At 51.6% G+C, this 25775-nt stretch overlaps 1 protein-coding gene across 3 annotated transcripts in view; it reads right to left on the bottom strand.

Annotated features, from left to right (window-relative positions):
* Positions 1-421: 421 nt before the first annotated feature.
* Positions 422-25775, bottom strand: part of LOC128275336 (MICAL-like protein 1) — a 33052-nt gene continuing 7698 nt past the window's right edge. The window contains exons 1-9 of one of the 3 annotated variants that reach the window (XM_053013804.1): positions 11437-11461; positions 11192-11353; positions 9848-10032; positions 8991-9052; positions 1853-4605; positions 1641-1776; positions 1499-1570; positions 1228-1431; positions 422-1140 (exon numbers count right to left, since the gene is read on the bottom strand). In XM_053013804.1, coding sequence (XP_052869764.1) covers positions 1075-1140; positions 1228-1431; positions 1499-1570; positions 1641-1776; positions 1853-4605; positions 8991-9052; positions 9848-10032; positions 11192-11343 — 3630 coding nt within the window. In that variant the 5' untranslated portion in view covers positions 11344-11353; positions 11437-11461 and the 3' untranslated portion in view covers positions 422-1074. Of the gene's footprint in view, positions 1141-1227; positions 1432-1498; positions 1571-1640; positions 1777-1852; positions 4606-8990; positions 9053-9847; positions 10033-10836; positions 10932-11191; positions 11354-11436; positions 11462-25775 lie in introns of those variants that run through there. The other 2 variants (XM_053013805.1, XM_053013803.1) reach the window with 2 other exon arrangements.

Raw genomic sequence — 25775 nt, 5'->3', positions numbered from 1 at the left:
CCGGTGCGCTGCGGTTGGGTTTTTGTTGATTAGTAGACAGGCGCAACCATAGCAAAAGGACATTGACGAGCGGCAGGTGATGGAAAACGCGTACCTAATGCCACTGGCGGTAGTGAGGTGTTTTACTCAACGACGAATTAGATTCGGTTGGTATATCAATGGCACGGATTGGTGCAAACCCTTTGTGGGGAATTGTGCAGATCGACCTACACTGCAAGAAATGATGTTGAAGCTGTTATTCCGATCGATAGCAATCGCATTATCGTTCTCAATAAATCCTGATGTGTATATTTGTTAGAAATCCACTCGTTTGATCCGTGTCTGTTCGAAGAAGAAAACGTTTCAAACCCGGTGTCATCAGCCAAAAGAATGGAACATGGTTTTCTGCATCGGTAAGTCTGCTATAATCTATAAGCTCTATTATCAATTTATTTCGTATCTTACTTGACAAAAAATATTCATTCCCAATATATTTCTATTCACATGCCTTCCATTCGAAAGTGCACTTTGCTTGTAACCTCTGTTGGTCGTTCAACAAACCACTACGATTAGCGTAACAACTGCTAAGTGCAACCGGTAAATCTCAACACACACAACGAGAGCCGGTCGGAACACGACCAACTGCGAAGGAACTACTCCCGACGTGGGTTGATTGGCAAATGAACAGTAACGTAACGATTACAATGGTGGACTGGCTGGACCAAATGTCCAGTGGGTGTATGCGTGCTGCCAACAACGGTATGAAACAACGATGATTTAAATGCGATAATTGAAATGAGTTTAACAACTAGAGTCACCGTGCGGGAGCGTAGCGTAGCGACAATACGAGAATTATTAAAGGTTTCTCTGAAATTCATTTGAACGACGATCAATTTCTACTTCTCCGGCTGAGCTCTATACATGATACTTCTTCAGAAGAAGTCCCTACTGTATGTCTATTAAAAACAATAACCATGCTTTCGTTAGCGCATCTGGCAACGATGGACGGACAGAGCACTGGTTTACGCCCAAGGGAATGTGTTGTGGCGGCTGCTCGGCTCGGCTCGACTCGACGTTTTACGGCGGGCTGTTTGTTTAAAAGAGGAATTTTCTCTTCTTTTTCTTCTCCTTGGTCGAACCGCTCTCCGTTTCATCGGCATCCTGAAAGGAAAACCACACAAACAAGCCACAGAATAACAAGTGATTAGATTGTTGGACTATATCCCGTTCGCCGACGTGTCCACTCACCTTCTCTGAGTCGATTTTTTTCGATTTCACCAACTTTTTCGCTTCCTTCAACTTCTTTTTCTCCTTCTTCGAAAGCTTCACCGTTGAATCCTGCTTCTCCGAGTCCGTGAGCGGCAACGTGGTAGCGGTGCAGGCCGTGGAGTCTTTTTTACCATGCTTTGACTGTTGGCTAGCCGCTCGTTCTTCGATGCTCTGCTTAATTGACTGCAACGGAAGGCACAATGTGTGAATAGCCAATAATTGGAAGCACCGAACAGCGCGGGGTTATTACCAAGTCTTCTTCTGCTTCACGAATACGATCCATCTCCAGACATTCAACGACTTCATTACGCATTTGAACAATCTGTAGAAAAAAGAAAACAGTTCCCGTGAGTCATTGGGGCGTCAGTCAATGCGTACTAAACCATTCGTACCTCAACTAATCGGGCAATCAATGCTTCCTCTTTCTCCTTATCCGAATCGGTCTTGTTACGCTCCGGTTGCGCCATCAGCAGTCTAATTTCGTACTCCAAATCGGCTTGCTCTTGCTCCAGTCGATGCATCCGCCGTCTAAATGCGTAAGTAATGGAAAGTATGTGAGTCGACCCAAAACCCAACCCTCTTATGACCCAAAACCGATACTCACAAGTACATTAGCTCCGCCTGGCGCCTGAACAATTCATTCTTCTCGTTCACCAGCTCAAAAAGCTGCATGATCAAATCTTCCACTTCCTTCGAGTTCACCTGCAACCGTATGTCGAGGTCTATGTCCGCCTCGACGCCCTCACACCGCTCCCGGATCATCTTCTCCAGCACAATGCCCTGCTTCTCGAGGCCCTGCTGCTGCGTTTCGATGATTTGAAGCTCCTGGTGTATCTCCTTCAGGGGTAACATTTTAATGGGCTTACGCTCGGGCAGTGGCAGTGCCATCGGTAGCGCCGGTGCCGGCCCTTTGCGCCTTTTCCACTTTCCCTGCGAGGACTTGTTGGCCAGAACGGACAGACCGTTACCGAAGCCGTTACCCTCACCGATCGGCGAGCTCTGCGATTGGCGGTTCCGGTTCTGGGCTTCCTTGTTGTCTTTCATCTTTTCCCACTGCCGCTCGCTGGTGACGCTGGCCGTTGTTGTGCTATCATCTAGTGGCGCCTCCGACCCATCGTCATCCAGAGCCAACGGAACAATCAGCCGCCGGTAGACGACGGACTCGTTGCTTGTCGCGCGGCTCATCGATTCGGATGCCTCGGGGCGATCGTTACCGATCAAACTGGCATCGAGAGTGAGTAATCGTTGGCTGGCTGGTGTTTGCTGGGACGCCTGCTCTGGCTTAGGGGTCGACGTGAACGCAGGAGGAGGTGCCGGTGCATTTCGCTTCTTACGCGGCGTCGTTAGCGTTCCCTTGTTAGCGATACTGGAGGTGATTATGGCACCACCGACAGCAGTGAGAGCGCCTTCACCCGATGGCTTTGGCACGGGAACGTTCGGTGCCTTCGACTTTCGGCGCCGAGGCACCGTCATCGAGGATGGGCCACTGTCCATGCTGGAGGCTAGCGAAACATTCGAACTGCTCAGCCTGCTGCTCGACATCAGCGAATTGTCCTGCGAGCTGATCGAGTCGTTGTACGCATGGCCCGGTTTCCGTGGCGTGGGAACTGGCGTTCGGCGGGGCGAGGGTTTCGACACCACTGGCACTATTTCGGCTTCCTGTTCCGTCGTCCCTGCATCATCGTCATCCTCGTCGAAAGGATTCACCGGAACGGGTGTAGAATTCACGGCGGCGGTCGACTTCACCTTCGGCGGTGGCGGTCGTGGTGGTTTCGACGACGGTGATGACTGCGGTTGCTGTGCATCGTCGTCCTCATCTTCGCTCCCGAAAGGATTTGTGCTTACGCGACGCACGGACGGGGCGGGTTTCATCGTTGGAGTTCCCGGCAGCGCAACGATCTTTGCGCCATTCTCATCCTCATCGCCGAACGGATTTAGATCCGATGGATACAATTCTTCATTCTTCAAAGCACTTTCCTCCGGTTGCTGCGATGTGGTGGATTCCTCGGTAGGTTCCGCCTTGTCGTGCTCTGCGACGGATTTTGATTCCGTTGGAGTTTCCGCAGCGTCCGAAGTTGATAGTTTTCGCCCCACCACCTCCTCGTGGCCTTCACAAACATCTTCTTCCTCAGGCACTTCAGGTTCCTGTTCCGTTCTACTGCTGTTCGCTGCTTCTTCAGGTTCAGGTTCAGTACTTTCCTTTTCGTCAGGCACATTACATTTCGTTTCACTTTCCACCAATACTTCAGAAGGAACCTCACTAACTGGGACCGCGGGGGCCGAAGGCTCAGTTTCCTCGCTAGCCGTGGTGCGAAGAGCAACGATGGCAGTCTTTGAAACTTCACCAACTACCGTGGGCTCTTCCGTTTTGAGATTGCTCGGTTCATGTGACTCAACGACAGTGGCTTGCTTGTCTGGTGCAGCTTCATCAAGCACCACTTCTGGCGTCTTGTCATCGGCATCTTCTACAACTATCATAATCTCGGACTCATCAACTTCTTTCTGGGCATCTGTAAGCTCAGACACGTTTCTCAGTTCTGAGTTATGATTTCGTGGTGATTCCTCCTGCTCAACGCTTGCGCTGTCCAATTGCCGTTGTGCAATCTCGGTTTGTGGTAAACGGTTGGTTGTATCGCCGGACAGCTCGTCGTTCCCGAGATCTTGTACGATCTTCTCGAACTGATCTTCAATGCTCTCGGAATCTTCCGCCGGGACAGGAGGTTCCGTCGAGGATGCCTTGCTTTCAGCGTTCGCTTCATCCCCCGCCGCCGGTGGGGCCGTTGTCGGCAGATCCGGTGGGACGTCATCTTGTCTTCGGTCTTCTTCCGTGTCCGGTTTGCCATTCGGTTCCTGCAGCACCACCGGCGAGTCTGGCAGCTTGCGATCCGATTCATCGAGTGTTCCCTTCAGGAAGCTACTCATCTTTGCCTTCCGCTCGAGGTTCGACGTCTTCTCCTCATCGCTCAGGGGGGCCGACTCGAAGAACGATATACGATCGAGCAGTTTGCTGCTGCGGATGGTACGCGGCAATCCCACGAGCGGTACGACCGGTGCTGCGCCCGACCCCGACGAGTGGTGGCTACCGTCGGACGACGACGAGGCGGACGATTTGCGTCGCTTGATCTCGAGCTGAATCTCCTCGTCCGGGCACGTTTCGCAACAGTATTCGCCATCCGTTTCCGTCTCGTAGAAGCTGCCCACCGTCAGCTGAGTGCCGCAGCGGGCACATTTTAGGCACGAGCGGTGGTAACTCTTCGCACCGAAGCTGATCCGTTCCGCCAGAAAAATGGGATTACTACACCGGGCACAGGTAGCACGCTTGGGAACGCCCACAAAGGCCGGTATGTTGTTTGCCATCTGTCGATTAGTAAAAGCGCACGCATTAGTGTTTGGTTTCAGCAGAGCGGCACAGCGGTTAACTAATGCAGCGCGAGGCGGTACACGATTTCAGCTTTACGTTGGATCGTTTGAAAATGTAAAGTTCAAAAGTGGCCCCAATAAACTAAAACCCAATTTAAAGCGACAACGCCAACGGCTCAACGGACTGTGAGTGTGTCACAATTTCCATCCTTTCGAGAAGGATTTTCTTTTCCGTGAACTGAAAAACATTTAACATAACAAGCAATAGAAAGACACACAAAGTACGTGGTGGGGTGGTAAAAGCATTAAATGAGAGCATACACGGACGGCAGACGGACACGAAAAAAAGCCAAAATGATAGTTATGCGCATCAATCGAAAAGTTAGTCGCACAAAGACGTGACGCCAACAACGTTACAGCTAGACAACAGCCGACGAAAGTTAGATGAAGCATCGAAGCACTAAATGAGTACTATGCATTGATTAATTGCCGCTGGCCCAGTGGCGAAACTGGCCGTGTGTGCGTGCGCGCGTGTATCAGCTGCAACGGGCGCGATGGCGGCGCGAAAAGAAACTCTACAACTCTAATCACCAATGGAAAAGTGCCCAATCTTTAATTATTTTATTGACTTTTTATTATGCAGCGCAAGCAGCGCGAAAACGGGAAATTCCCCCATTTTTTGGGCGAAGTATGGGGTTTAATATGCTTTGCCGGAGTCGATTGTCGAATCAGTGAATTGATTCGGCCCGTGCCGGTGGCGAAAAGCAAGGCTGAACAGTAGTAGTACACCCCTCAAGCTGCCGCTGGCTGGATGTTTTAGCTGCGCATGAATTATTACCTGAACGAGAATGAGTTCCGAAACGGGGCGCTGCTGGTTTGTGATGGTTGCGCAAAAGTTTGTCGCTTTCTCTACGGCACGATGCGCGGCCGGCCGGCCAGCCGGAAGATTGAGTATGGCTTGAGTATGGAAGATATTTTCCTTTGCGTACGTTGCGCAACAGCGCTTGATTCGAATTATTCGGGACGGCCGGTTTACTGATTTATTTTAGTGAACGTAACGGGCGCGCCAACGTGGTCTAGGAGCCACTGTATGTACTACTGCTCCAACGTGTACCGGCCCCGACACGCCAACAATCTGGGCCAGCAATAATATACGATCTCTTCTAACACACTCTTATAAATCTATGGTTTTACAAAAAAACTTGAGAGAAAAAAAACACACACAAGTAACTATCATATACACACGCGCGCGCAACTGCGGAGAGATTTATGCTCTGTTTTGGTATTGATTGTTGTCGGTTTGTTCGATTCTCGTGGTGGCTGCACCGTGCTGCGCGATATTAATCGAGAAAAAATCATCTACATTTAACGAGCCGGCACAAAAGACTGCCGCCACAAGTGAGAGATTCGCCGCTCTGTGCTCCAATGTCCTTCTTCGGTGCAGGCAACGTGCCCTATAATTGACACAATTCCTCTCGTTATCCTCCGGCGTAGCTTTTCTCCGGCGGTGCTCGGCGGCTCGGCCCCGGCGCTCTGCTAGTAGTTGTTGTTCGTAGGCCTTTTTGGTTCCGCTGCTTCGCACGCGCGTCGATCAGTACACCGTATATCTATTGTTGTTACTGTTGCTGCTGCTAACTTGTAGTGGCACTGGCGCATCCTCTGCCGGCGCGGTGGCTAGCAGAAGATTTCTGGCTTATACTGTCCGACTATATCCAAGCTGTTGCTATCGTCCTGCAGGACCAATCGCGCACCGCACCAGTGTGTGATTCACATTATTGTTTTTTTTCCACACATTCCGCATCGAGTTTTAAATTTATGATATTTGGACAATTTTAGAGAGAAAATAGTGAGAAAGATGAAAAGAGAAAAAAGAGAAAGAAGAAAAACACACGGTGAGCAAACTGCTACTTGCTGGTTGATCACGACCGATCACTACCATGCGGCAGCAGCTCCGTTCGGAACGGAGCAGCCAATAACGTTAAACCACACGCGTGAGATTAGTAAGGTGTTAGTCGTAAAACACCGCGGACAACTAAATATTCACTATGAGTTAGTTACAAATTCTCTTACAAATGATTAGCGCACGCACTTCTAACTAAAGTCGCGAACAAGACGCTACAAAAACCACGCTGTGACTGGCGTTTCAGGCGGATGCAACGCGATCCCTCGGAAAGAGACTCTTATCGCGTACACGATCGCAGAGTGCAACGCTTCAACGTGTCAGTGGCAACAATGTTGTACTTTCTTCTATGTTGGCCACAGCTGATCCAACAGACGGCAGTCCGCATTGCTTAGGCCCTGGTAGGCTGTCCCTTGGTGTAGCAAACTGTTTACCAACCAACATGACGCCTGGGCGCGTTTTATTTGAACACGTTGCGTGTTATTCTTATGTCGTGTACCTTCTTCTCTTGATGTCAACGAACTGACGGGATGTCGTTCGACATGCACCACCATTCATCCCTTCATGTAGGACCAGATCCGAAAAAATGACTTTTTTGATAATGTTTTGCGCAATTACACATGAACACGGAACGGGCAACGTGTAAACAACGGGGAACAAAACTGGACCCTATACATAAGGCACCACCGTAAACGGAGGTGAAAGCCACACATCCGGAAATGTCCATCCATCGCGTGCAACGCGAAAAAATGATACGAACTAATGTGTCAAATTTGACACATTACTCGTAAAACCCGTGCCCAGCTTATTGCTCGAAACCTGAGCCCATCTCATTCGCTTTCGTTTCGAACCATTCGGCATGAGGCAAAAATAAACAAAATCAAGCTCACCAGACACACCTTTCGAGTGGCGCAACAACATGTTGTCCAACATGCGTCCAGCGTGCAACGTGAGCTAGCGGACGCGAAGCGCACGAGTGCAACGGAAACTCTCCCCAACAAAATGGGGCGCGCCCTATTTGAACAATAGATTTTCCCGATCGTCCGAAGAGAAATGGCAATCGGAAGGTATGCGTTCGATGCGTACTTCCGGCCCACGATTAAGGCGGAAACAGTTTGGTTTGACAACACTCGATCGTAACCGACGATTCGAACACACAACAAGCCAACAACCAGGCATGTGTTTTTGTGTGCACTGAGCTGCTTCACGCCGGACCGACCATTAGGTGTTTGATCTTAATGATCTGGGGGCAGGCACACTAACGAAAAAAAACCCAACACACCGGCCCATTTTGCGGGCAGCAGAACGGAACAAAAGCCGGAAATGACCCGCTTTTGATGCATCCCGGTGCATCCCGATGGGGAGGGCCGGTCATCTCTTATGACCGGATCCAATGGCCAATACAACCGCATATCCACGGCGTGTTTGTTTCTGCTTCCATCCCCCGCCGTCCCAAACAATGGAGTGATGCAGATCGCCGGGAGGGCCGTCAGACAACACAAAAAATGGTCGCCATTGGCGCTGGGGGAGTTGGGAAAATTGTCGCGGACTGGGTGGGTGGCTGTTTTTCCCTCGTTGGAAATTGATACGGTGTCGGAAGGGAGCGTTGCGCCAGATGGTGGCTTGTAGTAAAAAGCATTCGACATGAAATGCATGCCCACCAGGCCCATGCGCACGCGGCACACGCAACACAGATGATGCTGGAACTTCATATAATTTGCTATCATTACTATACATTTCATTCGTTCCATGGATTGGGAGGTATTCCTTCTCCCCGTTTGCTTTCCGAGAAGGGAGGCATATTTTGCAAAACGCTCCCCGAACGTACGGTCGGGCGCTTAACCTAGAAAACCGAGCTCCATCCGAGGTGCCGAGAGTTGCCGGCTGCGGCCAAAGAAGAGCCCACACCGCCGCCCATGCGATGAGATTATGTTAATGATGATATTATGGACCGACCGACCGACGGCGGACAGGTAAGCACATGCACATAAGACAACGACGACGACACAGGAACCCATACACACAGGCGCGCGCTTGTTAACGGTGAGATTTGTGCAGCCAATTTTTTTTGTTTCGGTTGCGTTCCCACAGACGGTGTGGCGTCCCGTTTGGGTCGCATTGGGTGGGGAATTAGGAAGAAAGATAGGCCACCGGGGGCCAGGGCTTTGGGAAAGAGAAAGATTTGTTAGCGAAAACGGAATTACATGCCGGTAAATAATTTCCGGGGATTTGTTAGCCCAGCAACGAGGGGGGACAACGTTTGGTGCAACACCTACGGGGACGACGTCGGCGATCGATTATCGGACGGCGGCAGCAGGGTGTTCGCGGTTGGATAAAGCGTGACCTTTGCCATCACCAGACCAGAGTGGAGCCTCCACTCCAAGAAACCCAACTCCAACCCACCACCTTACGAAGGGCATCCGCGGCCGTGCCCCTGGCCGGGACCGGTCAATTTATGGACCATCCATTATTCCGCGCTTACCTTTGAGCTCAGATCGTCGGGCTTGGTGTCCTTATCGGAGGCCTTCTTGCTTGTGGCGGGTTCTTCAGCGCGAGCCAGCAAAGGAAGAGAGAAAGAGAGAGAAAGAGAGCGAGAGAGAGAGAGAAGGAAACTTTTTTAATCAATGTTATGTGAAGGCTCCTCGGTGGGACGATAAATCGGTGAGCCTGTGCTACTTTCGGTTATTGGTTCTGGATCGATACTCTTGCTACGGGCGCCTAGGAACTGATTGTTGCGATTAATTCGGAAGTCGGCAGTTCGAAAGTCTTTGTCCAGAAAATAGGGTCCAATGAGGTGTGTTTTGGAATCAACAAAACAGGGATTGAAAGATTCCTTTCGAAAGGACGCCAAAAATTATTTTAAAAAATTAATTGTCTACGTAAAAATATCAAAATTGGTTGTGCGCAGTTGAGTATTCAAAATGAAACAGTACCAACGGTCGCGAGCTCCGTCGCGAGTGCTGTTCGAAGAATTGGCCACCGAAGGTCGTGTGGTGCAACACAAGCAAGCTATATCAGTGCACAGCGATCGGTCAAGCATTCAGCAGCCGTAGCGGTCGATCAAAACTGTCAAATCCGCGGCAGCGATCGTTAATTGTTAGACACACCTGGTTTTATGGCCCTTTATGCACATTGCAAATGCCGTTTAGCCGGGGCCCCGCACAATCGCCGCTGCACTCTAAGGCCCGGCCAAGACCGGCTAGAATGTGACGGTGTCAACAACTATTCAGTTAAATCCAACTCCAATTGAAACCGCACTGCACTTTGTGCAGCTGCACTCCGTGCCACAAGATGGTGGCGGTTATGATCGGGGGCCCGGACAGCACACCGTGGACTTACCTTGATTGCTGAACACTCGGTAGTACTGCGACAGGTAGGTGAGGATTGAGAATCGATCCGGTACCTCGTACTTGACCATATCGGCCGGATCCAGCAGCGACGGGATGCCGAGACGTTGCTCCGCGATCGTGAACGCTAGTTCATTGTTGTAGTACACGTTGTCCTTGCTGAGGCTCGCGAAGTCACTATATGCCGCGTGTGATGCACGATATGGAGATGGATGAAACGTTAGCAAAGGGGTGCCAAAAAGCGACTAACGAACGATGCGGGTATGTTAAGAAGGATATGCCAGGTGCTGGTGAGTGACGGGTGCAGTGATAACGATGATCACGAATGATATGAGACGACGGGGTTCTAAAGGCAGGTTACTCGCTTGGAAACTACAGTCTCAACAAGCGTCGAGCAAACGGTTGGATGGAACTATAAACGTCTTAGGGCCTTGTTCGGACCCGCCTCAACAGCGCAATGAATGGAATGCTAAACAGTGGCTCATCAAACGGCCGCACTTTCTTTTTGAATTCAAACCCAAAACGACCGTTGCGCTCAGAACTCATTCGTATGCAGACGCGGTGCCGATGCGCGGGAACCGATCACACATAACCGATTCCAGAATTACGTGCGCCAATGTACGGCCACGCCCGTGTGGCTGGGTTTGATGGACGGTGCTGGGCGATTAATTCCTTCTCTCGTGCACTTCCGCGCCGATACATACGGTTGGCAACAACGGTCTGACACAATAATGTCAAAGAAAGTGAAGATTTCTTTTATCAAAAACCTCACCGAATCATACCATTGGCTCACATTCAACGTCCTTAAGCCATCCAAGCCATAGACCCACACACACACGCACTACTAAACAATGTCCAAAACTCTAGCTAATGAGGCTGACATGAAAAACACCACACAAAACTACTAAAGCCAAACGAAAACACACACACACGGGCAAACGAAAGCACACGCGTTCCCGTGGGGAACTTCTGGATACTTACTAGAGAGTGTGTGGCCACAACACACGCTTTAGTAGCTAAACGATAGCTGTGTGAGAGGTGCTGGTAGTTGATGGAGTTTGGATCAGATTTGGTTTCTGTTTTTTTTTTTTAAGAATGTCCACCGGAAGCCACCGGAAGCAGGGATTCGATTAGAGAAAGCGTTAGTAGTTGGCGTGTACGAAAAGCGCGAAATATCACAGAGTGTACGGAGTAGTGTGTGGCGTCAGGTTTGTTAATGGGACTGCCCTTAGGGTTGGTGTGTGTCTCTCTCTCTCCCTCTCTCTATGGTGTGTGTGTAGTGTATTGGTGTAGGAATGCAAGGGAAAGGACCGTGGGCCGGCGCACAAATACTTACATCAAATCCGGCCGGAAGTAGTGGATGAGGGCACAGAATGCAAGACCGTCCCGCCAGGAGGTGCTCATGTTAGTGACCTTGACATCCTTGTAGCCATCGACGACCCGGCGGCACCATAGTTCTAGTGCCTTCGTTCCACGACGTTCGGACATGCTAGGTTATCTGCGAAGAAATCGAAACCGCACCGAATTAGTATCACGAACTTCACGGCGCGGGAAGCTAAGGTTTCAATCGTGACGGTTTACTTTGGACCGTGCGGACACTGGTTCGCTAGCGGACAACAAACTGTTGGTTTGGCGTGCGGGAAGTATGAACGGACGCGTCCGGTCCGGTAGGGCTCTCGGGAAACACTGACTCCGCGGATGTTTGAGTGACGCGCGCTGCTCCGTTGTTTGGGACGCACCGATGCGTGCCGGTCCAACCCAACTCTCCACCCTACCACCGTATGCTCGGTTCCTCTACTCGCGGCTGGTCAACAACGTGCGACGACAAACAACAACGTAATCGCCACACTCGGCTAGACACACTCACACAGACAGCCGACGAAGGTTCGTCGCTTCGTCGTGCGTCGTGTTATCCGTCCGTCAGGGTTCGTCGTCTGCAAGAGCCAAAGAGCCGCACGCCGGGGCAACATAAGCGGGGACCTGCGACCCACCTCGGCGGCCCATGTTGGGGGCCGTGTGGGGTGTTGTTTCTTTTTTTTGTCGAACGCGACCCTCCCTTACTTTCCACCACATGTTAGTGCGGCGTTTTGCGCGCTCATTTCGAATCATTATCCGTTGCTGCCCTGCTGACAGTGGCTAAAAAGGGCGTACAGACCAGCCCCGGCCCAGCCCAGGCCCAGTTTGCTAGGGCGCTTGCCGGACGGCTTGTTAGTGTTTATTCACCTTCACCAGCCGCGACAAATGGAGATTTCCAGCGGCACCGACAGAAAAAAATCACAAAAAATCACTCGACAGGACGCGGCCAAGTTGCGCCAAGGCTAGGAAAGGTCGTGCCGGCCCGAAAGAGAGAGGGAGAAATGAAAACATGGACCCGGCGTGTTGCTTTATGGCGCTCGTTTTCTTCTCGTATTAGCCCCACGAAGCGCACGTCCGGGACGTGGCGCTAACTCATTACTACGTCTCGGTGGCGGCCATCAGTGAGATTATTATTACTTCTGTTGCAACAAGGAACTGCGATCCCCGGGCGATCCCCTGTTAAGAGCCAGACTTCGAACTTCCAAATAGAGACACTGCGCGGCGCATGGGGTCGAATCTCCGTCGGAAGTCGGATCGTTATCTTTACTCCGTCATCACCACACCACCATCGATGGAGCAAAGATCTTCCGTATTGCCCTTACCGGTCACCACCAATCACGGCACGATCGAGATCCATTTATGGATATCGACCTCGGCTCACGTGGAGCCGGACCAAAAGCCGAACCACCGGAACCGGAAGTGGGAAACGAGTTCTGTGTAGTCCATCCAGCAACGTCTAGTCGCCGCGCCGCTGATGGAGTAATGGTTTTCAGCCAAATATGGTGCCAATAAAGATCGAAGGATAAATCGGTTTGTGGCGTTTGGCAGGATGCTGTAATGTTTTACGAACCATGGCTAGGCGAGAGACACAGAGAAGCTGAAGTTATGCTGCGTACAACGAGACCCTGTTGTGATTATGTGACGCGTTAGAGTATTACTGTACAGAACGAATGTTAGCCTACCAGCGACAGCATCTTCTTCTAATCCCAAATTAAGTTGTTGGTCTGTTCAACTGCTTGTCGTTCAGTTCTCGCTCTTCTCAAGTTTGCTCAACCATTCAAGGCGTTGGTGGAAATATTGGAAAACTTTCGTTTGTCTGATTTCTGTAGCCAACCGTTTTTATAATTTGTGGAGAAAATTGGGAAAACTTTCGGCTCCTTCACGGAACAACGCACGACGATCGCTTGTGGACGATCGTGGAAGCTTAAATAGTTGCATCCGGGCCATCCAGCAATACTAATCCGCCATCGCCATCATCTAAGTCTCTTGCCCAGCTCCGCAAACCTGCTGGCAACGCCCGGTTTGCCGAGCCAGCACACGATCGATTAACAATTTAAAACGGTAAAAATTAATTGCATGGCCGCACGCGGACGACACACGCGGACGATCGCCCCCCATTCGGAGAACGGGTGTTTCTGGTAAATCTTGTTCGCAGATGCGCAACCCCACAGCGCACATGCAGATTGGCAATCTCTCGTGGCACCCGAGTAGCGGCCGATTGACGATAAGATTTGGCCTACACTGCGCACACCCGGGCGGACGTTCGGTCGCTTCGAGGAAAAGTGTGCTGGACAATTAACTGACCGCTGACCCACAGACGCGACGCAGCATCGAACGCGAGTGCCGCTCCACTGCCCACACGTGCGTTGCATAAAAATGAGCGCCGAAGAGAGCGAGAAATTTCTGCAATCTAATAAACGAGCCGGCCACACCGACCTCTCGACATTATTCCCCGCCACGCCAAGGGGCAGCGCATGTCAAGGTCTACTGGCTCTTCCGGCGGCAGGGAGGTTACTTTCAAAAATCGAATTATTCAAACCCAAACCATCACTCGTAACCTCCTTTTCAGCTCAATCGCCTCAGTCAATGACAAGCCGTCGGGGGCGGTGGCCTTTCACCTGAAGATGGATAGACTAAGACATGCGGATTCAGAATAAAAATTACAATGGACATTATGGTACGTGTTCTGTGCTGTGGGTGCTGTTCATCATCATTGAACTGGTTTAGCTTTAAGCTGGACAAGGTTACTCCTTTTGACCAGGGTACGTTTTTGTACACAAGTTTAATTATTGGAAACACTAAAGTATTATTTGTTAATGGCCAAGGATGGACTTTATATTTGGCACTGATCGAAACAAGTGTTTAACTTGTTTTGTTGTTCTCGAATGAGCATTTAAAAAGTAACGTAACAGAGGAGTTCGAACGACGGAAAGTAGAATAACAATTTAGGTTCAATTCGCCAACCTTGGTTCCACGGTCTTTAGTTTCACCCATTTGCCGCAGAGCCGAAACCGATCGCACGCAGAAGTTTGGCCATCAGTCTGTTCGAAGAGCCTGAACGGTCCCCACCATCATCATCGACAAACGGAACCAGCACATCCCACCAAAAAAAAAACGAAACACAGAGCGTGCCCGAAAAGGCAATGCTGATGCTTTATTAAATGTCCCGAAAACCGTGTCACTACTGACGGACGGACGGAGCGGTACACACCTTGCCAAAAACAACTTGCTTCCACAACAACGCAGCGGAGAGTCCCAACAAGGCGCGGTTGCTTTATTATTATTGCTATTATTTAGGCATCCGTTGCGGTCGTCCGCTTGTTGTGCTTGTTAATAAAAAAAAACGATCTGACGAAGAAAGGCTTGAAATTGCCTCACCAGCCAGCACCAATTGACTTTCAATCACGCCTCGTAGCCCGGGACAGGGACAACAGTTATTGCCACAGCAAAGGGTGACGACGCTGACGGGGAAGAAGTGAAATCGTCACCCCGCAACGTCCGCAACACATTTGATAATGGCCGTGCCAACAACGTCACGCAGCGTCCAACCGGGGGCCGCAACACGGCGCACCCGGAGACGGAAACAATCATTAAATTAATTACTTTATTACCATACACACAAACTGTGGCACGTAGAAAGTGCCGTGCGTGCGGTGCGATTGGCACGGCCCGGCTCTAGGAGGGCCTAGCTGCCCTAGGATCTAGGCGGATCGACCCGGGAACCCGGGAGCAACGCGACGATGATGATGGCCGACGACGTCGTTGAAAGTGAGAAAAGCGCGAAACAAGAACGAACCACGACTCCAGTGGGCCATCATCCCTCGCATACGCTGTGGTTGTTGTTGGGCAGCTTTTCCCAGGGATCGTCGGCGGTCAACAACACGGCCGGGCGCGGTGTTATCTTAACACAACGGCCACGATGGCCACTTAATGGAGAAAGTAGCGTTAGTACTCCCGCAGAAGCTCAATGGCCACTGTGTGGAACTGACGGCACGCACGGCACGGGGCACGGCACTTCATTTATTATGCCATGGTTTTTGCTGTGTCCACCAGATGGCGCCTCGGGCGCCATTAGCATACGGCGACGACACACGCCCCTTATTGCCTCATCTTGGAGAGCGCCACTTCAGCGCACGGACACCGGACGACGGTGTCAGTGAACTTTGTTATGTCGGGGCCGGGAGTACAAAAGAAATCCGACCTCACCGAGGCTGTCCCATTAGAGGCTAATCACAGGGGCAGCGGGAGAGATCTTTCACTGAAGAACAATCGCATCGTGTTTCTCATCGATCCAGCAGAACCAGACACTACTGTTTGCCAGAATAACGCCCCCGTTGCCGGTTGCCGGAAGTCAGGGATGCGTGGGTGCCATCGTGTGCTAATTTGCCCATTCTATTGCGGCTCCCTACTCTCCCAAAATCTCCCCCAGGGGGATGCTTCTCACAGTTGCGACTCCTCCGATTAATGGTATGATTTATTGAGCAATAAACTACCGAAAATTCTGTGGCACGTCGCACCATTCACAAGGTTGCTGACGCCGCCAACGGGCTCTGAAAAAGAACCCTTTCATTGAGCCCTTCGAGTTGCGGCCACTTTTATGTTCCAGCGGTGGTGTCATTAGGCACGGCTCGCGGCAGCTCGGTGTGCTTAATTACAGCACCAGCAGCAATAGTAGGCACTGGTTCTCATCGCATCGCACCACCACGGTTGCTTTTGGGAAAGAGATCGTTAAGGTTCTACCGTTGGCTACCTTTGGCTGCCCAATCATCAGAGTAGGCCTGAACTAAACTGTGCAACAGAGCATCTGTTCTGGTGAATGGACCTTCGGGGGGCTTTTTGGTTTGACCGAGATCCAAGACTTGTGTAGGAGGACTATATATAGGAGACAGTTTCTTTGAATTCTTCGTAAAGCTCTCGAGAGTCTTTTCTGTTCATCACGGTGCTCTCATTTGTCAAACCAATTGGTGTGAATCGTGCCACATTCAGAATCATTAATCATTTGGATCATTTAGATCATCATCAGGAAACTTCCACTTGAACATTCATTCGATCGATTATAATAATAGCAAATTGCTGCATAAACTTTCTGCTTGTTATAGTCCAGGCTCAACATTTTACTGAACACCATTTGACTCGTGTTGACTGCTTTACGATTTACTAGCCATAAAGATAAGGCCCATTGAAGAAAAGTATTATTTCCATTGAAGAAAAGTATGACCTGCACAGCTCATTCATGAAGAGTAAAAAGACATCTTTAGCAGAATGTTTCAGGTATTTCAGCACGAATCAGTTGTCCAGTGTCCACAGCGCAACTGCCATTGCGTTACACGCCATCAAGTTTTTCAATCACACTTACCGCACCACCGGAGGCAAATTGAAAACCAACTTGTCGACCACCATTTTCCAGCCCCGAGGAGCCCGGGGAACTATGATAATTGCGGTCAAAGTGTGTAATGCCACGCTTTCGCCACACCGCCGGTAATAACCTGCGGAGCACCTGGCACCACGACGACACACGACGGCGGAGCGTGAAAGTTTTAAATGAAAACGCCATAATTTAATGACACATCGTCTCTGACGCCAGTGCGTTACCAACCGCAGGGCACACACTCTGCTCGGATGGTAATGGTTTTTTGGGCCAGCGTGTGGAGCTTCACTCGTTTGCGGTCTACAAAATCGTACGGTAAGGCTTCTCGTACGGTCGGTGGTGGTGTTTGCCACAATGGAACGGAGCCCCAATGTGAGCGGGGTGTAAATGGCGTTGGCAGCATAATTTAACGCATATTAGAGAGAAACATTAAAATGTCTCGCGCACACGTGGGACCGGGTGGTTTTGCGTTGCGTGAACAGCCACACGCGCGGACACAATGACAAAGTATGATAAATATGGTAATGTACACAAATCGTACATCATAGAAAGTGCCGCCCGAGTGACCGCAGCGTTCGGGAAAAACACTCCCAGGTCTACCAGAAGGCGGGGCGGACTTCCAACGCGGAACAGAAACAGCGCGGTGCGTTGTAAGGTGCGAAGAAAAGACACTGCGCACCAAAGTACAAAATAATGAAGCAGCACTGACTGAGAGACTAGAGTAGCCCCGAAAGCAGTAGAATAAGACCGGCAAAGAAACGGCGAAACAAAACACAAAACGCCACCTTTCGCTGGCGTGGGGAGCACCACACGCGCGGCGCCCGTCGCGGAAAGACAGACAGCATAAATAAACACACAAATATAAGGGATACAAAGACGACGACCTACTCTCCCCTGACCGCCGGTTAGCGGCCGTGGTGGTTAGTTCACATCGGGCCGTGCGGGCTCTAGCTGATGACTCATACAGCAGACACCGCAAGGCAGAAATCATGGCACCGCCAGTGGTGCTGCTGCAAAAAGACCCAACGCGGGATGGGAAAAGGGGTGCTTTGAGCAGAGCATTGGAGGGCTTAGCTGGAGCTGGATTGACACCAACCGCCGCACGTCTCACGAGGCCCCCAAGAATGGGATGATGCTGAAGAAAACAAGCGCCCCAAATGCGTCCATCGACCTCTCAAACGAAGCCCAAAAAAACCGCACCAATCAACAGCCTTCGGACACTCCACGGGAAGGAGAGTGAACGAAAGAGCGAAAAAAGAATGCTTTCAACAGTTGGTTTGCTTCGCCGAGACTTCGCGAATAGAAAGAACTTCAACGCGGCGGCGCTACGGCAAGCGACGAACCCGGGGACTAGCGCGCCCCGGGGTTACTAGCCCGACATGGCGCGTCAATTGATTTTTGACGCCACAACGGAGATGCTGCTACGAAGGACCCCCCTCATGTCCCCCCCCCAATGCACACCACCGCGCTGACCACATCAGAACACGTTTCTCGGACACCGGTTGGCCTCGGGGCGGACGGTTTTTCAAGCGCACTGCCAACATCGTCTCGTTGCGCCGAGATGAAATTGGATAATGAAGTACCCGACCCGGTCCCAACCATCCCGTGTGTCCCCCCCGCTGTCCCCGTCCCCGTCCCCTTGAGTATGCAAATTGCAGAGATGCAGAACGCGTTTCAACGACGCGCGGGCCGATTCAAAGGATCGAAAGTGGCCACCCGATCCGAGCGAGGGTCGCAATTGAATTTGGCGTGATACCTTCAAAAGATCGGCGACTTTCGAGGTGACTTAATAAGAATCTTGAAATGGCCCCCACGCCAGCGGCCGAGGCCATCGATACATACGCCACACTCTCTTCTGCGCGCGCTGCTGGCGATGGCGGCGGCAACAAATAAGGTGCGCGCGCGTCACGCTTGATCGATGATCGAGTGAGTTTGAGCGGGGTCACGACGGGCACGGCAATAAACACCCCGTGCGACCTATCACTTTGGCCAGGGGCAATCGTTGGAAAAGAGTTGCACGGCCACCAAAAGCACGACCATTACCCAACGCGTGTCGTAAAGCTCGTAATACGTTGAACATGAATTAAACTTTTCCCATCGGCCGCGGCGTCGCTTTTATCTTCCCCGAGAGGATTTCGGGATTGAGACATAAATTGTCTTTGCGCGCGCACACACGCGGGCCCGAGCGCGCTCTTGTCTCCCGAGCGCTCCCATGGGTAGCCTCGTAACAACATTAGCATTAGTGCGTCATGGGTCACGGCACGCCCTTTCGGCGGACACACCGGTTCGGGGGGACCAGCGTCCCAACATTCCCACGACACTAAACACCTCTAATGATCGCTGACGACGACGGGCATCCAACACGCCCCGCGTGGTCATTGCTCTCCGGCAAACACATCGGACCGGCCAACGTCGTGTGGTCGCCACGTGCAATTACTGCACCGCCGCGACGGGACAGATGAAGGGACGTATATGCTCACAGCACGCCCAGGCCGCCGTGGTCGAAAACCAATAAACACGACACATGGCGGCGCAGCGCAAAGCCTTGGCCGCGATAGTCCGTGGAGCGGAGGTTTGTGCGACGGGTGCGTGTGTGCAGGCGGCTTGCGCAATCGACCGGCGGCAACGTAAGACGCAACACGCTGCTGCCAGCGGATTGAGGTTTTGTGGCCACCCTAGGGACCCAGCAAACCCAGGGGAATATTTTGCACGAAACGAAAACGAAACCCAGGCCCCGTAAACAGGGGAGACTGGATCGTGGATGTTACCTAGATCTGGACGGACGTCCAGGCGTTCGTGTACCCCATTTATCGGCTGCGCCCTCAGCGCAAGCATAGCCTTCACCGCCGAGAACCCCTTTTTTGATTGATATCGCGAGCGGGCGTTATTAAATGCACTTAACCGTACCGAGCGCAGCATAATGATTGGTTTCTGAAAGCGCGGTTCCCAACCCCGGAGAAAACCAGAACACCGACACACCGGTGCCGGAAAAGAGGTCATGGCGGAAATCAGCGATTACGGTCCTTCGCATCAAATTACTCCGCGCCGGCCGCGCGCGGCTGCAGAAAGCAGATCCAACCCGAGAGGTAATTCCGACGACCCGGTCGACGAGAGCAACCGGGAAGGGGGCCACCAAGCCGGCGTGTCATGTTCGAAAGACCTTCCTCCGCCCGAGAGCGCCGATTGAAGCAGAGTCCTCACCGGCAGAGGGCCGAGAATCAGGTCAGCAAACTGGTTTACACGATGGCGGCGGACCACGCTAACGAGATTAAGATGAAGACTTTCGCAGCCTCCCGAAGGACGAGAGGCCAACACACACACACAGTGTCCCACAGGAGGTCAGAGAAGATCGGCCGATGAAGAAGTGGGGGGCCACTCCTTGTGTGCCGTGCACCGCACACATCGTTCTTGCAGACAGCCCTTTCGTATTCTAGGTAACTGCACCGACGAGCTGAACAGAGAGACCTCCCTCGGTGGCTTCAGTGTGGTGCGACCCGATTCTTGGAAACGGTCGAAAACCGGATAACCGGTTTCGGCACGGTCTCGACACGGCCGGAACGAAGGGGGCAGACCCTTGACCACCGCGGTTCGGTTCGCGGTGACACGGTTACGGTGGTGTGTCCCCGCGCGCCCGGTGTGTTTGCGAAACGAGGCATGTTGCTCGCCACAAATCATCGTTTCGACGCGACGATCCAGAACAGCACGTTTCCACGGTGGGCTTGTGGGAAGTTCCTGTTAAGTGTGCCGCGCCGAGCGCCTGCCTCGTTGGCGGCAAGTCGGGAGTTGGCAACCACGGCGTGGGGTGTGTTGTGTGATTTACCGGCATCATTAATCAACTGATAACTTTCAAATTTGCTGATCGTTAACACCAGATAATATGGTAGCAGGGGAGCCGTTGAGGATCGCGCGTTGATCCGTGTCGTTTGCCCTTTTGTCGCGACGAATTGTCGCTCACTTCCATCAGTGACTTCCAGATTTTATGCTTCAGTTTTCCTTTTTGGGCATCCAATATGCTTACTCTGCTATTTATTTATAATGAGGATATTATTATTGGCTATATTTCCAGTACGAAAGCGCGTTAAGGGTGATTTTTGGAAATGAAAGCAAAAGTGCACCCAACAGATATTCTTTTATCGAATACTAAAATAATGGGCCAGGTCCGCTAGTATGTTGATTTGGCCAACATCGATCGGACACCGATTTACTTTTTATGAATAAGATTACCAAGCATTCCAATCTGTGCCGTACGCCGGGTATTCAATTCCGGCCTGGCACGTGTACCATCGCACTTTTTAAAGCAACTCTTCGCCTCACGACAGCACTCACCGACCTCGTATCCCGTTGACGAACAATAGAGTCACTTTGCAGACGGAATTCCTATTTTGAGGAGTAATTCTGTCCAAAAATAGTAAACGACCGTGTTTTCTTTCGTATGCTCTCCTGTTACCTCCGGTTCACCGCATCAGGCGTCACCTTGGACACCGTGGACCGGTCGTGTTAAAAATAAAACTTTGCTGCAATTGCAGCGCTCCGCACGGTTCGGATCGATTCGGTCGACACACCTAGACGCGAACTGGGGTTTCCCGCCCTTGGTTCTCCGCTCCGGGGGTTTCGGTGTCCAGGCGATAATCTTAAAGAAACCTTTATTCCTTCCTCGCGGATCTTTGCGGTGTTTTGACCAGCGCACTTGTACGACTGCCTTGAGGGCTCCCGCCCCGGTGATTCTGGTTTTGTGACCGGTAATCTCGAAACTCCGGTACGGGAGTTCGAAAAAAGGGCAACAAATCAGAAGGGGAATCCCGTAGTAGTAGTGAGTAATGAAGAGAATATTCACATTCCACCAATCCAGGCGTCCCGTGGGAAGCCTAACGAACGTCTCCGAGAATCCTTACCAATCGCCGCTCTTGGTCGTACTTTGTAAACCCCCTGGCTAACGGGCAGAACCATCTCACAGCAGCGCGGCAGCGATCGGATCAGCACACGAAATGTGATCCTCCATCGCGAAGAATTACCCCGCCGTGTCTTGGTTGTCTGGTTGCGCACTTCTAAACCGTCACCCCGCCAGGGCACCTGGCGGTGGGTAACGGAGCAGCAATTCGGCCCCGTCATACAGAGGGGCCGTGGCTTGGGATTCACTCGTGCACTCGACGGCGCACGGTTGATGTTACTCAAGGTGGGCTCAAAAAATAGTAGAGAGCAGCGTCGTGCCAAACACGTACCTGATGCGGTGTCGGCAGTCGCTTCAATGGACGTGATTTATCCGATTTATGGAGGTTCGGTGTTATTCTTATAAACATAAATTGTCGCGCACCAAGACACAAGCGGGCACACGGCGGCGGGCGGCCGGCTGTTAACGGAGCACGTCGCAGGTGCACCGCAACGATAGAAGCAACAACGTTGGGAACCACCCGTTGGGTCTACTATTGAGGTTAGATTTAGGTATGTGTATTATTTAACACTTTGTAGCTTATTTTAAATATTTTATTCAAGCATAATTTTACTCAACAAATTATAGAGAGATGTTTCATAAAGAAAGATTAAGTGGCAGGAAAAGTTAAAGGGCCTATTACCTAACACCAAACAAACTAAATGTTGGATTTCTATAAATCTCCACCAGGCTCGTCATTCAAATTGCACCATCTTCTTCGGGAGCATACCGTATTTCATAATTTAATGACCACCGGCGGGGGGCCCTGGCCTAATGATGCTTGCCGCCTTGTATCGAAAAAAGCGAAAATGCATTCGTTATAAATGGAAATTTCCTCATCATCCGAGTCGCAGAGTGACAACGGCATAAAAGTGCTTTCCTGGACACTTCCTCCCAAACGCTGGCTCCACTCTCGCTCTATCGGTCGCTCTCGTCGCTTTGCCATTTCAAGTCCCCCGCTGAACCACTTCTAATGTGTCCCCCGTCCCGTTTCGCCGGCCGACTGATTGCCGCTGCCTGAGACGGGTGGTAAATTAATTAATTAAACTGATTAATTGAGCCTCCGTAATCGATTACGTGATAGCGTCACTGCGCCACTGCGCCAGCCGATACGGTCGTCGACAACAACATCCGGCCCTCCATCGGTTTGAAACTTGTTTGTGACCGAGCCCCGGTGGAAAATCAATTTTCCACACTTCCGCCGGCGCACGCCTTCGGAAGCGAAAGTGCGCCTAGAAGAGTGCAGCGGGTCTTCGAAGAGTTTACTTTTATTCTCTGCACCGCTTTCTTTCACGGCCACCAAGACCTCGTCTAGGTCTCTGGAGAAGGCAATTAAAGTAGGAGTGTGTGTTGGAACTATGGAATGTTTGTGGAACATTGAAAATCTATCACCACAAAGTCACTTGAAATCAATCATTCGTCATCTGGGCTGGGCCAGATTGCATCCATTTCGGCAATGGCAATGTTCAACCCGGCTTCTCCTCGGCCGCTATCTCTAGCATCGTAGCATAGGGGGGGCAGAAAAGACCCACAACTTCCATTCACTTCACGAAACAACCATCGAGCAGCGCTTTCCGCCTCGGCGGAAAGCGAAAACGGTCGTGGAGAAACGATCGCAGCCGCACCTTTTTGTGTTGCCCCCAAAAGCGCTGGGATCCATCACGTGCGCACCACCCCGCGCGCCACACACCAGCCAGCCAGCATAGGGGCGCATAAAATCGTACAGCAAAAAAGCGGAGCCCAGCAAACAGTAAAAACAACACTAAACATTAGAAACGGCACCCGGATTGTTGCGGTGCGCGGCCACCAACCGGCCACCGCGGGAGCTGCACCTTGTCTTCAGCGCAGCAGATCATTGATTTCTAGTGGGTTTTTTTTTGTTGGTGCCGTTAGCGTTACCGTTCTCGTCGGCGTTCGCCGCCACCGCAGCAGCACCAGCAGCAGCTGGAGCCTTGGCCATTGGGAAAAGCAATTCCATTCGTCCGGCGGCGGCTGCACGTGCACGAATCCGAAACGAACAAACGCCACGCTGCTGCGGCCTCTGAGCGCGCTACCTGTCAAACTATCTCATAAATCTCGAAAACTCTGACCGACCTACCGCCGGAAGGCTGCTGCAGTACACTGAGGCCCTTGTTTGCACCTCCTCGCAGGAGCGCTGCGGACTGCGCCGTTTGCTAGACAATTTCTACAACTCGCGATCGAAGTGAGATTTAACAAAACCCACCCAAAGGGAGCCTCTCCCGTGGCAACGCTTGTCAGGCGCTCCCACAATCGATCTGCCCGAAACGCTTTATGTTGACGACATGGCAACATCACTGGCTAGTGGCCGGAAAGTCACAATGTCTCACGCGGAATGATGTGACCGCCCGCAGCAACATCGGAGCATTAAAAAGTCGCACTCGGGCTACCGCTGGGCCCGACGGCGAACGGGTTGCCAGGAGGACTTTCTTCATTCTGTCGATCACCTTTTCCCCGCCCGGCCCCGGGACTTCAACCGGCGAACCGGCTTTGCTTACTTTCTTTTCACTTTTATGCCTTTCTTCCGCGCGATCGGTGCCTAAGCCACCGCTCAAAACCTCGCATGGTAGGAACCGGCCGGCCGCTAAGCTTTTGGAGACCTAAGCGCCGAGATTTGGAGCGCTTTGAGCGCAACGTGAGCGATAAGTGCGTGGAATGGAAGAATGGAACTCCGACAGAATAGAGCGACCACAGAGAGTTTCATTCCAGATATTTATTTCTTTAATAATATTAGGTATTATCTGTTCTAGTAACTTTATTTAATCCGTTTTCGGCTAAAAGTGGCCTAATCTGGTGGTTCAACTTGGAAGATTGTTTTCAACGATTCCAGTAACTTACCCTCCACCAGTCCAGCCAGGTCGTCTACCGGCAATGTGTCACTCTGTATGCGAGAGCGACAGCGACCAAGCCTTATTCCCGCGCGTGGAAAGGACGGTCGGGACAGGAACTTTCTAAAAAGCCAATGCCGTGCTAGCGACCTCGGACTCGGACCCGTGCCCGGTTGATCATTTCCTGTCTAACGCAGCAACAACAACCACCACCACTAACGTTCAGCAGCGACTGCAGGCGCATGCCGCGGCCATTATTATGCAGCATCATTGCACCACTCTCGCCCAAGACGGTGCTGTCCAAGCCGATGACCAAGGCACCGGACCCACCACTGTACTCCGCCGGCACCCGAGCGCTAATAAACGATCACTAAGCACACTAACCAGCGGGGCCCGGGACAGGGTTAATGAGGCAAGGCGCGTGCACGCGCGTGTTACATCTCTCCGGACCCCGTTTTCTCGGGTGGCTTTCCGGAGCAGAGCACGCCACCACGCGGCGGTGGATGGCTTTACTTTTCTAATGTAATTTAAATTACCCTTTGCCGTGCAGCAGCAACCGGGGACCGGCCCCGGTGAGATGAGTGTCTGTGTGTGTGTGTGTGTGGGTGTGGTGGACGCATTATGTAATTTGCAGTTTTAATTCCACCAACTTTTATTACAGCACTTTTATTACGTTACAATCAACCATCGCGGTCGCGGGCGCGATGGTTTGCGATGTGAAATAATATTGTCCAATTTGGTTGTACTTAAAGGCGAACATATTACAAAAAAGAAGGCCTAATCTTGGATTCAACCCGAAAATAGGTGCGGAGAAATGGTATCCCTAGCATAAAAGTGGCCATCTGCCATGCCAGCGACAACACCACGCGCGCAGCCAAAGCTGCAAACGAAGAAGCTGCGACGGTCAGTTTCACTCATTTATTTGCCGTTAATCAATTTTTTGGTCAGCGAAATTTAACGCTTTCTTTAGTTTGGGGGGCCAGCCAGCAGGAGGCCCACGAATACGAATGCAGAGACTTTGCTTACATGATCACGCGGCGCGCCCGGTGTTGTGTTTTGTTTACTTTAACATTTACACGGCGTCATCGCGATCATCATCAGACGGCTGTTCCGTCGTGTTCCGTTGCAGCATGCAAGCATTGTCGTAACCGCACTAAAAAGCATAAAACATCGCGCGCCGGCAGTTGTTGGTGCAGCGAAAGTTGAGCCGCGCGCGCATCGCGCAACAATTTGCACTGCAAGCAAGGCAGGCAGACACAGGGCGGCGGCGGCCACACCCGAAGGCAGTGAGTTTTCCCTGCACAAGCTAAAACACAGAAAAAAAGAGAGATCCGTGACAGATCCGTGCCTTAATGATACCGTTCGTTTGCTCGTCGCAAGCGACCGGTGCGCGGCGTGGGTCTTTCAATTCGATACTGCGGGT

Source organism: Anopheles cruzii, chromosome 3 (genome assembly GCF_943734635.1).
Source record: "Anopheles cruzii chromosome 3, idAnoCruzAS_RS32_06, whole genome shotgun sequence".
Classification (NCBI taxonomy): domain Eukaryota; kingdom Metazoa; phylum Arthropoda; class Insecta; order Diptera; family Culicidae; genus Anopheles; species Anopheles cruzii.
The sequence above is the reverse complement of the archived record's forward strand: the minus strand, read 5'-3'. Positions and strand labels throughout refer to the sequence as shown.